The sequence below is a fragment of the Mus caroli genome, unplaced genomic scaffold (genome assembly GCF_978045245.1).
Source record: "Mus caroli unplaced genomic scaffold, Mus_caroli_1 scaffold_3, whole genome shotgun sequence".
NCBI lineage: Eukaryota > Metazoa > Chordata > Mammalia > Rodentia > Muridae > Mus > Mus caroli.
Window position 1 is genome coordinate 13,559,635 of NW_028227258.1, and position 12,752 is coordinate 13,572,386.

Here is a 12,752-nt window from a genome sequence, read left to right on the forward strand (position 1 = left end):
TCATATTTACAAATGTTTATATTATGCATATTTATATTGTATTATATAAACTACATTGTATATATAAAATTCATATATAATATATAATGTATTATCTTATATATTGTTATACATAACATATAATGTATTATAAAACATATCTCTTTTTCTGTTATATGTTGTATTATATATATCTTTTTATATGATATATACTGTTATATATACTACATTGTATATATAAAAAAGAAATTTTATATATAATGTATTATTTTAAATATTGTTATATACAACATATAATGTATTATATAGCATACAATATCTCTTTTTACATTTTATGCATCATATAACATATATAATATGTTATATGCTATCTCGTTTGGTAAAGTCAGAAGATTCTTGTAAGCTTTAAGAAATCCACTTGGATCTACCTCCCATGGATCAACTAAACAGAAAAGGACCCCTGTCAATCAACAGCCTGAGTTTCCCACCTAGTGCCTATACCAGAGGCGAATTCCTCACCCCACCCTGTTCCCTGGTTTTGGAACTCGTCCTCCCCCAATTACCAAGACCATGTATACCTACGAATTTCTTTCTCCTTAATCTACTTCATCCTAAATATGTCTGTTCCAGAATCCGGCCAAGTCCGGGTGTTTACTCAAACTCCACAACCAGGTAGCTCCAGAGCAGCTGCCCTCGAGTGTTGTGGTCTAGTCTCGCAGACAACACTCCAACAGGGCCTGCACTTTCCAGGCCACACGTTCTCACAGAGCCTGGGCAGCAGGGAAGCAGCCAGCTCTCCCAAGACTTGGCCAGCATCCCAATCTTCTCAGGGTCCCCATGGAAAGCCTCGCCCCCAGTCAGCAGGAAGCAGTCTAAAGAATAGGACAACCTCACTCCTGCCCCACCATCACCCCCTTCCTAGTTCTTCATTTTTAATTAAACAAGAAGGGAGGAATGTTAGCCCACAGGCGATTCCACTAGGCTCCTCCCAGGGACCTAGCAATGGCTTCTGTCATCACCTGCCACTGCAGGGTGTGGCCTGGTTGCATAGAAAGACTGCTAATCACAGTTATCTTTCTTCTCTCTCTAGTATGTGTTCCCAACTGCCCCCTCTCTCTCTTTCCCTTTCTTTCCTCTCTGTCCTCATCACTGCTCTGCTACTGCCTGCCTGCCCAACCCTACCCCTGTTCTCCAGGCCCTCAACCCCCTTCCCCCAATTTATACATACACACACATATAACACACATATATAACACACACACACACATATATATGATACAATATATTATAGTAATATTTTTATAATAATATACTATATATTATTTATAAATGTTTACATTATATATTATATAATGTACTATATTATATATCGTATACTATATGGTATAAACCAAATGTAATATAACATGTTATATACAATATATTATTATATTTTATATGTATAAGTATGGTTGGTTAGAGATTCATTGCCCATTATTAAACACTAATTAAATAGGGTTAAAAATAAACTGTATCTGTTTATGGGCTTTTTAAGAAATAGACTCCCGGGGCTGGGAAGATGGCTCGGTGTTGAGAAGTGCATGCGGCTCTTGCAGAGGACCTGGGCTCAGCTGTCAGCACCTCTAGGCTCCAGTTCCATAGGAGCCAGTGCCCTCTCTTGGCCTCCACAGGTACCAACCATGGACATGGTGCACAGACATGTAGGCAAAACACCCGCCCATACACATAAAATAATCAAGTGAAGCATAAAATGCATAATAAAACAGAAGCAGACTTCCTTCCAGGCTTCTTAGTTAAAAGAACTAAACACTGAAAATAATATTTCTATAGCTATCTTATGGATAGGTGAATGGAAGCCCAACTGTTTATCCTCAGATGCATTATAAAGCAATGCCTTCAAAGCACTAGCTCCGTAATTCCTTGTCGTACAGTGCACTAAGCTAGAAGTCAGCCGTCCATTAAATCAACAATCAGAGTGCTGATTCTGAACTAGAAGTGAATTTTTAATGTGAAATGCTACAGCGTTGTACACCCTAGACAAGTTCTCTGTACTGTGGCCATTTTGTCGGGTTAATTCTTTATCTAGATGAAAGACGGCAACACTTAGCATCATGCGAGGGGTCAAGGGCATAGATGCTTCAGTGCAGAGAGCACTGGTCCCTAGGCAGGCAGGAGCCAGAGAAAGATGAGCAGGCTTCCACTGCTGAAACGAGGTGGCAGAGGCAAAGGGGTGAGGCATGGAGCCTGGCACCTGCGACAACACGGTAAACACAAAAGGATACTGGAGAGAAAGGGCGTGGTTCTGAGTACAGGAAGGACAGACAGTACAGGGGACACTACCTGTTGGCAGGTATTACTAAGAAAATGAACGGTCTTGGGGTAGGGGCAGAGGACAGGCACAGGACTGCCCACCCACCATGCCAGTGTCACACAGGATGTATCGACAGTTCTGTTTAAAAGTAAATTGACCATCATGTCACACATCAAATTTCAAAAACCAAGAGCTGACCTCAGACACAGGAGCAGACCACTCACCTCATCTTTCTCATTCTTCAGGAGCTGATGCAAACTCCTGTTCTTGCACTGCAGCTGCCTGTCTCTCTCCTGAAGCCCGATCATCTCCCGCCTGGACGTTTCCAACTGCTCCTGGAACGTGAAATACGCCACTTGAGCAAAACTGACAGGAGTCAGGAAGTGTGTCCTCAGAAGGGTGGTGACAGGACACATGGGGAGCTACAGTCCTTTCAGTACAACCGTGAGCGTTTGTTTAAAGTGATTACAACCAAGTTTAATATATAAAATCACGTGCCTCATTTAAATTCATTTTTATTTATGTACAAGAACTCCAATGTGGCTTCCTCAAAGCCTCTTCCTCTCTGATGCTGCCACTGACGTCTTCAGAATTCTCTTCAAGGCTGTGATACTCTGAGAGCACACTTCACACGACATGCTCATCTGCAGTACCATCATCCTCTGGGGCATGTGGGGCTTTAGGGAGTGATAAATGCCTCTCTCTAAATGTGAAGAGGAAGATGGGAACACTATCCTTCACACTACCCAAGTTCCAGTCTACAAAAAACCTAAAATTCACATAGAAGCACAGAGGCTCCAAAGAGCCAAAGCTTGTGAATACAACAGCATGGTGAGCTGTCACAGGTATGTGCATCTCAGGTCACAATGCAGCCACGGTGACAAAGACAGCAGAGTAGTGCCATGACAACAGGTATGGAGGCCTTGGAATATGGCTGAGGCGAGAGAGAGACCACACGGCTGCAGTCACCTCGGATTTAACCATGATCTAAAAAATATACACTGGAGAGAAGACAGGCCATACACACACTGGGAAGGAAGAGGAGGGTCCCTCATCTCACCCTGTGCAAAACTTTAATTCCAAATGGATCAAGGAGCTTAGTGCAAGACCACAAACTGTGAAGCTGCGGGAGGAAAAAACAGAGGAAGCATTTCAGACAGAGGGACGGGCAAGGAGCTGATGGGAAAGGTTCCGGTGACACAGAAAGCGACCTCAAGTCACCTCAAGAAGGGTCAGGCAAGATCACAGGGAGTCAGAAGGGTATTCACGCAAAGGAAGGAAGCTGCCTGCGGCGACCGAAGGGCAAAGTCTCTGGTAACTACACGACTGTAGGGTCCAACACTTACAATCTGTAAAAAGACCAAAGTCTTAAATACCAAAGCTCCAAATTATTCAATAAATGAACAAACACACTCACTAGGTAGTTCTCAAAAGAAAAAATACAAATGGCCGTAAGTACATAAAAAGTGTTTAACATTTGTAGCCATAAATGAAAAATTGCACATCACCCTAGTAGTCAGAATGGCTACCACCATCTCGAACGAAGCAACTGCAAATGTTGGTGCAGACATAGGAAAGAGGAGACTCTAGGCACTGTTAGGTCTTCTCTCATATCTAGAGTGAACGTGTGTGTGTGTGTGTGTGTGTGTGTGTGTGTGTGTGTGTGTTACATGACCGGCAAGTTGGACAACCTTGGTCAGGGCAGGAGGGCACCTAAAGAGAATGGGGAGCAAGAGAGGTTGAGGGTATGTGTGTGTTGGGGGGGGGGGGTGCAGATCTGGGGATAAGACAGACAGATCCAGACTTAACTCTACATGCATGACATGAGAACAGAGGGGACTCCATGGGACGACCAGGTGGAGGGGAGAGACTATGAGAGGTGTAAGCAAGGCACAATAAAGTTGTGAAATTTTAATAATGCAACCTATTTTGTGTATACCAACCAAAAAAAAAAAAAAACCTAAAATAAACCAAACAAAAAGCTCTGCAAAGAATTCCTAAAAACTGGCATTGTCATGAGGCTCCCTGGGCCTTCCACTCCCATCTAAATAGGAGTGTGTGCCCCACAATTCCTCTACCCCATCAGCAAAGAGACAGTTATATAATGTCTTTCCCTCCTTTGGTGCCACCTCATCTCTGTACCATCTGGAGCCAGAGGTTCAGCCCCACCCTCTCGGGATGCACCAAACCTCATTCTCCCCAGCCTCCATAAACCCCTTTGTGGTTCTCTGAAAACACAATGTCCTCTCCTGCCTCCAGGACTTCATATAAGGTGCAAGCTCTGTTTGGAATACCTTTTCCAGATGCTAGCAAACTCCCGAATCACTCTTTAAATCTTGATCAAAAACCATGACCTGGGACAGGGTATGAATCAATCACAAAAGTTAGATCTAGAAACCTTACAGAGTTCTGTCCTATGCTAACCTAAATAACAGATTGACCCAGGTCAAATCCAAATTAGAAGAGACCCTAGTCAAACACTCTGCTCTGGGTAGTTCTAGCTCATTCCTTAAAGGAAAGGCCTTGGTCTGCAACTTAACTGCATCATTCTATTGCACTGCTGTACACTGATTACCCACATAGCACTTGGCCAACAGTCCCCAGGTAAAAGAACACGGCCTTCCAGGTTTACGGGTCTGGATCAGCCTGATTTCCACTCAGGTCCTGATAAGAGGATCTGAATCAATGTAGCACACCCAGCTCACAGACCTAGAAAGCACCAGTAAGTACCTTCTCCAGCCCTGCAGTCCCCAGCCAGCCAGGAGCCACGGTGGCACAATCTATCTGTCCTTCACAAACCGGGCATACAAGACGCCAAAAGCACTGTGGGAGGGGCTGTGTCACTGCACCTGCACTGAGGACAGACAAGACATGGGAGGTAGAGACGGGTTAAAAGAACAAGTGCCACGGACAAACTGTGACTTCTATAGAGCACCCCCAAATGTGCTTGGAGCTCACAAACAGGGCAGTGCACAGCGCGTGCACTTCACAGCACACTCTACCGCCCTGCAAACGTTACCAAGCCCTGCTCTCCAACAGAATAGACTTTTTCAGTATCTGTCCTTAAGAGAGGAGTAGGAAACAGATACAGTACAAGAGAGAGGCCAAGAACTGACAGATGGAAAGCCACACGGAAGCCGCTTGCCAAGGGTATTCATACATTCACAAAGCCTTTCTCTCGTGACTCGGTCCTGATATAGAATACTGAGGAAAAGTGGTTTGTATGGCTATTCTTAATAACATGCAACTCTAATGTGCGTCTTTCCTATACTGTGATACAAACGCTGGTCCCTCTTTTCTTGGGGGAGGAATACATTTGTATAGAAAACCATTAAAAAAAAGGCTTTTTAGAAGGAGGAAGAGAAAGCAAACCAGAAGTCAGCAACAGCATCCTCTATGGTAAGACGGTCGGCCAATGGCCCTGCGGAGAGTGCCTGTTCCTTCTTACAGAGAACGGTTACCATGGCCACAGGAAACTACTGCCCCCTGCAGCCCTGGACATCCTCAGAGTCTGATGCTGTCCGGCTCATTCCCCCAGTCCCGTTCTTTGGTCTCTATACCGTATCACGGGGATACTTTCCTTGGCACCAATGTGTGAGGAAGCATCTCTTCTTTATCAAGCAAGGCTGGATGAGCTGAGGGAACCCTGATTGCCCGCAGAACATATTTCCTAACTTTCTACGGATTCAGCGAACCCTCGAAACAATAAAACCAAGGCCTTCAGCCCAGACAGCGAGCAGCAGCAACCAATGCGTGCACATTTCTGGAAACCACTCTTCTTACATTTAAAGAAACTTCAGGTTTTAAACACAACCCTGAATCGCATCTGAAGCCCGTGGCCTCATGTGGAACCGTGTCTGAGGCACAGCACTGAGACAGGGGGATGGACGACTGTACCTTAAGTTTGGAGTAGCAGCTCTGCAGGTGGTCCATGTCACTGCCCAGCTTCAGGTTCTGTGTCTCCACGCTTTCCTGGGCCAGCAGGTTCTTCCGCTGAAGCACGAGCAGCTCGTTCATACAGTTCAGAACAGCAACTATATTTAATTCTCTCTTTGCCTCTTTACTTTTGGATTCTTCATACAAGGAAGGAAACCCGAAGGTGGTCAGCTCCTGGAGGGGGAAGCGTCTGCTTAGCAGTTCTCTCTGGGAAGATGCGGGTCCAACAACAGGGCGTTCCAGTTCAGCAACAATGAGCTACTGAACTGCACACTGATAAGTTAGTAACAGTGTGTTGATTCTCCAAAACTGCAGAGAGGTTTTGAAGTCACCCAGACACAAAAGAAACCCATGTGCACTTCAGAGTCAGCCCACAGGGTACACATATTCAAAAACACTATGCAGTACAAAATACACAGGTTTAACTTGTCAACTGAAATTTCAACATATAACTGTTTTTCAATGGATTAATAGACAAGTCAGTGAAAAGGGAAAAATAGAAAATTCTTCCAGATCAGTAACATTAAATATTCAAAGAATGAATACGAACAAGTTTAAATTCTTTGGTGAATTTTCTAGACTGATGAATTTTCTAGAATCTGCTGAACAATCGCCCATGACCTGGCACAAGCTATCCAGCTTTTTTATCAGTAAAATGAGCGAATCCCAGTGAAAGAGCCTGAGATAGGAGGCGTGCGGTGCCGCAGACACAGCAGTTAACCTCGGGTCAGCCCAGCTCCAAGGCTCGGTGGCTTTGCATGTCTAAGTTTCTGGCCACACAGGCTTGGCAAATGCTTTTCATGTGGCCTCGACATTTTGTGGTACATAACATGGCATGTTCTTGCTTCCTGTAAGAACACAGTACCTGATCAAGATAGGAAATACTTTGTTCAATGTTCTCTCCTGTGCAGAAGACACCGAAAACACCATGCACATTTTTGGATAAAGGTACTGAAGAGCACAGAACGTGCTGGGAGTACAAACTGGACGGAGACATCTTTGTTTCTGAGGTATATTGAGAGAGATTTTTGTTTTCTGAAAATAAAAGAACATTCAGGCAATTATAAAGCTAACACCATCTCCCTGAGTTTCATACACAGTAGTTTAAAGCTAGGGCCACACACATTTATGTGAAATATATACACTTCTATGACAAAATGGCACGAGTACATTAGTGACCGTTCCTGGTAGATATGTTAAATGAACGCCTATCTCAACTTCTACTACTGCATTTATAAAAATAGATCAACATATTTGTCTGTGACACTCAGTTTATGTGTTTAATCAGAAACTGAAGGAGCCAATAAACAGATTTCAAATGCATAAAAATTTCCTCAAAAGTAGTAATCTCTTGCCCACCGCAGCACAGCTTGGCTTTTTATAAATTTACTGACAACGAAAACTGCGCATGTGACCGGCACTGCCAGCTCGCCAGTCCCCGTGTCTTCTGGGTGGGTAGTTTACGCTTTCCTCAAGAATTCCTCTTTGGTGGTGTTGGCTGGACTCACTCACCTGTACACAGAACTGGATCTGTCACAGTCATCCAATCTCCCATAGCAAGTTCCAGAGCCAGGATACCTGAGGCGGCGGTTCAGTGCTACAACGCTCAGGACAGCTCCTGTCACTCTCCTACATGAGGCAGTTCAGTGCTGCGACGCTTACGACAGCTCCTGCCGCTCTCCTACGGAGCATCTCCTTAGAAGGCAAAGAACAGAGACATCAAATTTAAAAGATGAAGCCCAGTGAAAGCCAATGTACAAAGCGTTTGTATGTCCTCTGAGTTCCTGACATTCCATTTTGTGTGCACATGAGTGTTTTGTCTGTGCACCATGTGCATGCTTGGCACTATGGAGGTCAGAAGAGGGCATCAGATCCTCTGGAACCAGAGTTAAAAATGGTTGTGAGCCACCATGTGGGGCTGGGAACTGAACCCAGGTCTCCTGCACTAGCAGCCAAGTGCTCTTAACCACTGAGCCCCATATGTATGTCCTTTAAAACAGAAAGGGTCTGTAGTGTTTACTCCCATGTACACAGCACAAACAGTGGGTAATAAATGTTGTGCTGGTTCGTTTTAACTGTCAACTGATAAGTCCTAGAGTCTCCTGGGGAGGAAGTCTCAGTGAGGGACTATCTACATCAGGCTGGTGTAGCGCACGTATGGTGCGAAAAGAGCTAACCGTGGGTAGCACCATTTCATGGCCGGGCCATGGACTGTGTCAGAGGGAAGCCAGCGAGCTGAACAAAGCAGCTGCCCTCACGGCTCTCAACCATGGGTGCAGAGACCAACAGTCTCACGCAGCTCCTGCCTCTGTGACCACCACGGACCACAGCCTCGAGTTACAAACCTTTAGATAGTAACCCTTTTTCCTTAAGTTGATTTTGATCAGGATGTTTAATTACATGAAAATAGAAATAAAACTAGAACACACACACTATGCACCAAGCACAGTTTCTAGGTAGAAAGGAGGCTGCATTCTCTCTCATTGTGGGACGGGTAGGCTGGAGACATTTCAGAAGCAGGTATTAACTTAGCAGAGTGATCAGAACTACATATAAAGCAGTCTCCATAATATGAAGGCGTTGGGGTGGGACATATCTACATCAATCAGGGAAAGTTACCCTGGATGGACAGTTCTGGTTTGAACATGAATGAACCTTAGAGGTTCATAGGTTGTAGTCCCCAGCCAGAAGCACTATCTGGGGTACTGGAAACTCTAAGGCTGGAGTCCAGGTAGGGCAGTCAGTTACTGGACTGCATGCCCTTGGGGCTGGCTATTTGCTGCCCTGCTCCCTTCCCCACTGTGACAAGGTGAGCTAGTGTCTTCTTTTCTTCCTTTTTTTGGGGGGAGGGAGGGGAGAGGGAGGACAGGAGGGAGCGGGATTCTTTGTGTAGCCTTGGCTGTCCTGGAACTTACTCATAGACTAGGCTGGGTTTGAACTCCAAGACCTGCTTGCCTCTGCCTCCCCAGTGCTGGGATTAAAGGTGTGCACTGTTGCCGCCTGCCGTCACCAGCAGCGCCTCCCACAGCAAGTTCAGCCACACCTTAGGCCTGCGGACTCTGAGACCAGAACCAGCTGTGGAGGGAAACACCTGAAACTAAACCAAGAGAAACCTCCCCTCCTTTCAAGCTGTTTAATCTGATGCACTGGTGACAGCTACCACAAAGAGGGCGACACTGAGCAGAGGTCTAAATGCTGTGGAGTTAATCCCAAGACAAGAAATGGCCTGTGTAGCCAAAGTAAGGGAACCACAGGTACAGATATGTAAATCGGAACTGGCAAGTAAGATAAACGCTCAGAAAGCGAGGCTGGAGGGCAGCAAGCTGGATTCCGGCTGTGCAGGAGGTGGTGTAGAGGGGTCTGAGCAGGAAGTAAGGGAAGTAACAGGAGCTTCTTTAAGCTTTAATCCGGGTCATTGTCATCACAAGGAGCAGGCGTTAACAGTAAACACTATTAGTACTAGTAGTAGACAATAATGAGGCTACTGCCACAGCACAGGTTAGACCAGTGCCACACTGCAGGCCCAACCACAGAAGCAGAAACAACTGCATGAAATGGAGATGTATCCTAGAGAGCCTTTACGGCTCAAGATGGACTAGAGTGTGGGTAAAGCAGCAGCCAGGGCATGTCTAGATCACGGGGCATCACTCAAGACACCGGAGCAGATGACAGCGTGGCATTCTGCATATTGTACCACACACAGGACATGCAGCCTGATACGCAGGACCTTGCGCTACGCTACATGTGTGATAGGATAAAGAAGGGATCCTGAATGATTCTGTCCCTCAACGGATGTCTCCCGCACCAGGAAGAGAAGGGTAAAAAGGATGACTCTGCATCAACTTAACTTTGGACCCTCGGGGACACAGCTCTGAACAAAACACAATACAACAGAACAACCTGTCTGTCTGCAACAGCTTTGCTTTGGGTAGACAATTCTCCCCTCTGAGCTCTGGGTTTTCACTGGTCATATCCCACAATGGCACCGTGTACTTTAGTGTGACTCTTTAGGATTAAATGAGTACTTATCACCTGCTTGGCACACGTGATGCACAGTTAGTGGAAGCTCATTGTGTCCCCCTCCTCATTGCCAGGAGCAGATCCCTGATATTAGCAAGGTAGGAGGGGGATTTCTTTGGGCTCACAGCCGCAGAGATGTCACCCCACCAAGGGCAGAGGGAGAGAGATGTGGAGATGAGTGAACACCCACAGCAGCAGGCTTTCTCCTTCATTTGCTGTGGAACCCCAGCCTATGGGATGGGGCTGCGCATTCAGGGGCAGTCCTCACTGTCAGTACTTTTTGGCCATGCACGAATTTACAAGTGTGCATCAGCACCAAAAGCAGCCATCACATTCACCAGTTAGACAGGATTCCAAGACAGACAGAAATCACTGCTGCTCTCAAAGAAAGGGAAGCACAGATCTCCAGAAGACCTGGAAACTGACGTCCAAACAGACCCCAGACAGTCATCTAATCCCCATGTAATCTGCTGTCCACACAGACACCGGGCAGTGATCTGCAGCTTTGTAATCGCAGGGCGGGAAGAAGCAGAAAGCTCATCACTGATCCTTGGAAGACCTGGAGACTGAACTCATGTCTACATAGACACTGGGCAGTGACCTAACCCTCTGACACCGCCTGTGGGAACAGTCACCAGGTAAGACAGCAAGGCTCACCACCTCTCTCTGCACAGGGAGCTGCGGCCTCACGCCTGGCTTCTGCACTTCCACAGTGTCTCTTTAACCTATCCCAAAAAGAAGCAAGGCTTTCCCCAGCTCAGCACTGTTTATGCCAGTTTTAGTTAATGCTTAGTTTTCTGTGTCAAATGCTGGAAGCTGGAGCTCAGAGAAATCACCGGGGCTGGCCTGGCTGTGCGTCTTACACTGAGTCTGGTGCCTCTCTGAGCCCTCCACAGGCTTACTTAGAGCATGTCAGTCCTACAGAAGTTAGACTCAAATCCAAACCAGCCTATGTCTGGGCATGCACCAGTATCTTGTTTATACAGACTTTTTCCCTTCACTAACTGTCAGGTTCCCTTCTGGACAAAGCAAGCCATTCTGTTGTGAGTACCCGAGAGCAAAGGAACAAGGAACTGACACCTGTGGCCAAAAGGTCATCAGGCCTGCCAAGAGTCAGAACAAACAGGAAGCACATTTTGTCTGCGCCCTACCTCAGGCAAAGATGCTGGCCCTGCTAAGGCCCTGAGCCACAGGCACGCAGCTAAGCTCTGCCAAGATTCTTGATGCAGGCAAGCTGTGAGATAGTGAGTTGAGATAATTTGTTATTCAGGAACAGATAGCATATGTTTCAAAAACAAGGAAACATTTCTGAGTCACCTGTAACACTACTTTCTATGCATCCTGACACAATGGAGCAGAAAACCATACCAGGCACCAGGGATGCTAACACCTGGTTTATGAGGGACAGAACCCACTCTTCTATTTATTTTTCTGTGTGTGATGCTCAATGATTCCTGGGCTTCTGGAAAAGCATGGAATGTCCTAGTCTTTGTAGCCAAGTCCCTGGCATAGAGCAGGTCGCAGCCCATCTATACTCAAGGACCCGAGGCCCCCCCACATCTCTGTGGTTCCGGCCACCAACTGTCCTCTTTCCTCTCTCAGGTTTTTTGTTTGTTTGTTTGTTTTTCGAGGCAGGGTTTCTCTGTATAGCCCTGGCTGTCCTGGAACTCACTTTGTAGATCAGGCTGGCCTCAAACTCAGAAATCCGCCTGCTTCAGCCTCCCGAGTGCTGGGATCAAAGGCGTGCGCCACCACGCCTGGCTCATTCTCAGATTCTTACCTGTGCCATCATTTGCAGTAAGTGCACAGCTAACATTTCTGTACACCCCAAACTACCAACACTAATCAGTAAAACCTCCAGTGAACAAGTGTCCATCCTGTGGGTATGTGTGTGAGAGCAAGCAGCAATGGGAAAGACACACATGCCCAGTCCATGCTTGCTCCCCACTGTCTATCTCTCCTGTCCTGGTCACTCTAGCTCTGTCGTCCATCTACACAGGGAAAGGAGTGGGCCAAAGAGCCTCTGAACACAGCAAGTGCGCTTCCCAAGCTGACTCGCAAGTCAAGCTTAAGACAGCACAATGCCTGCCCATCAGAATTCTACGACATACGCCCATCGAGTGTCAGGAATGAACAGCTTCCCATTGCATAGGAACCTAGTAACATGGTGCCAGCTGGCCTTCTAAATACTGCACACGGTTTTAGATAGTTCACTAACATTTCTGCTAAAATATCACCAAGCTGAGTTACCAGATTGTTGGAATACGAAAATAAAATTGTTATAACGAAATCCAGCAACATTAGTAATCTTCTAAATTCACAGAACTTGAAGATTCAGTTATCGGCATGATTTATCTCTCAGAAATGAAATCTACTTACTTAAAACATGAGTAATGCCTTTAATTATGATTTCATCTTAGAGGAGACTATAGCTTGTGATTTTATCACACTCTGTCACCTACAAGTAGAAGCACACTAAATTCAACCTTAGTTTTACAAATGTAAA

The 12,752-nt window shown here is 45.9% G+C and overlaps 1 protein-coding gene across 3 annotated transcripts in view; it reads right to left on the reverse strand.

The window, feature by feature from the left end:
- Ssx2ip (SSX family member 2 interacting protein) overlaps nt 1-12,752 on the reverse strand; it is a 36,038-nt gene that overhangs the window by 15,189 nt on the left and 8,097 nt on the right. For all 3 annotated transcript variants that reach the window (XM_021158598.2, XM_021158601.3, XM_021158599.3), the window contains exons 2-5: nt 7,739-7,921; nt 7,092-7,261; nt 6,188-6,400; nt 2,515-2,625 (exon numbers count right to left, since the gene is read on the reverse strand). In XM_021158598.2, coding sequence (XP_021014257.1) covers nt 2,515-2,625; nt 6,188-6,400; nt 7,092-7,261; nt 7,739-7,781 — 537 coding nt within the window. In that variant the 5' untranslated portion in view covers nt 7,782-7,921. The remainder of the gene's footprint in view (nt 1-2,514; nt 2,626-6,187; nt 6,401-7,091; nt 7,262-7,738; nt 7,922-12,752) is intronic.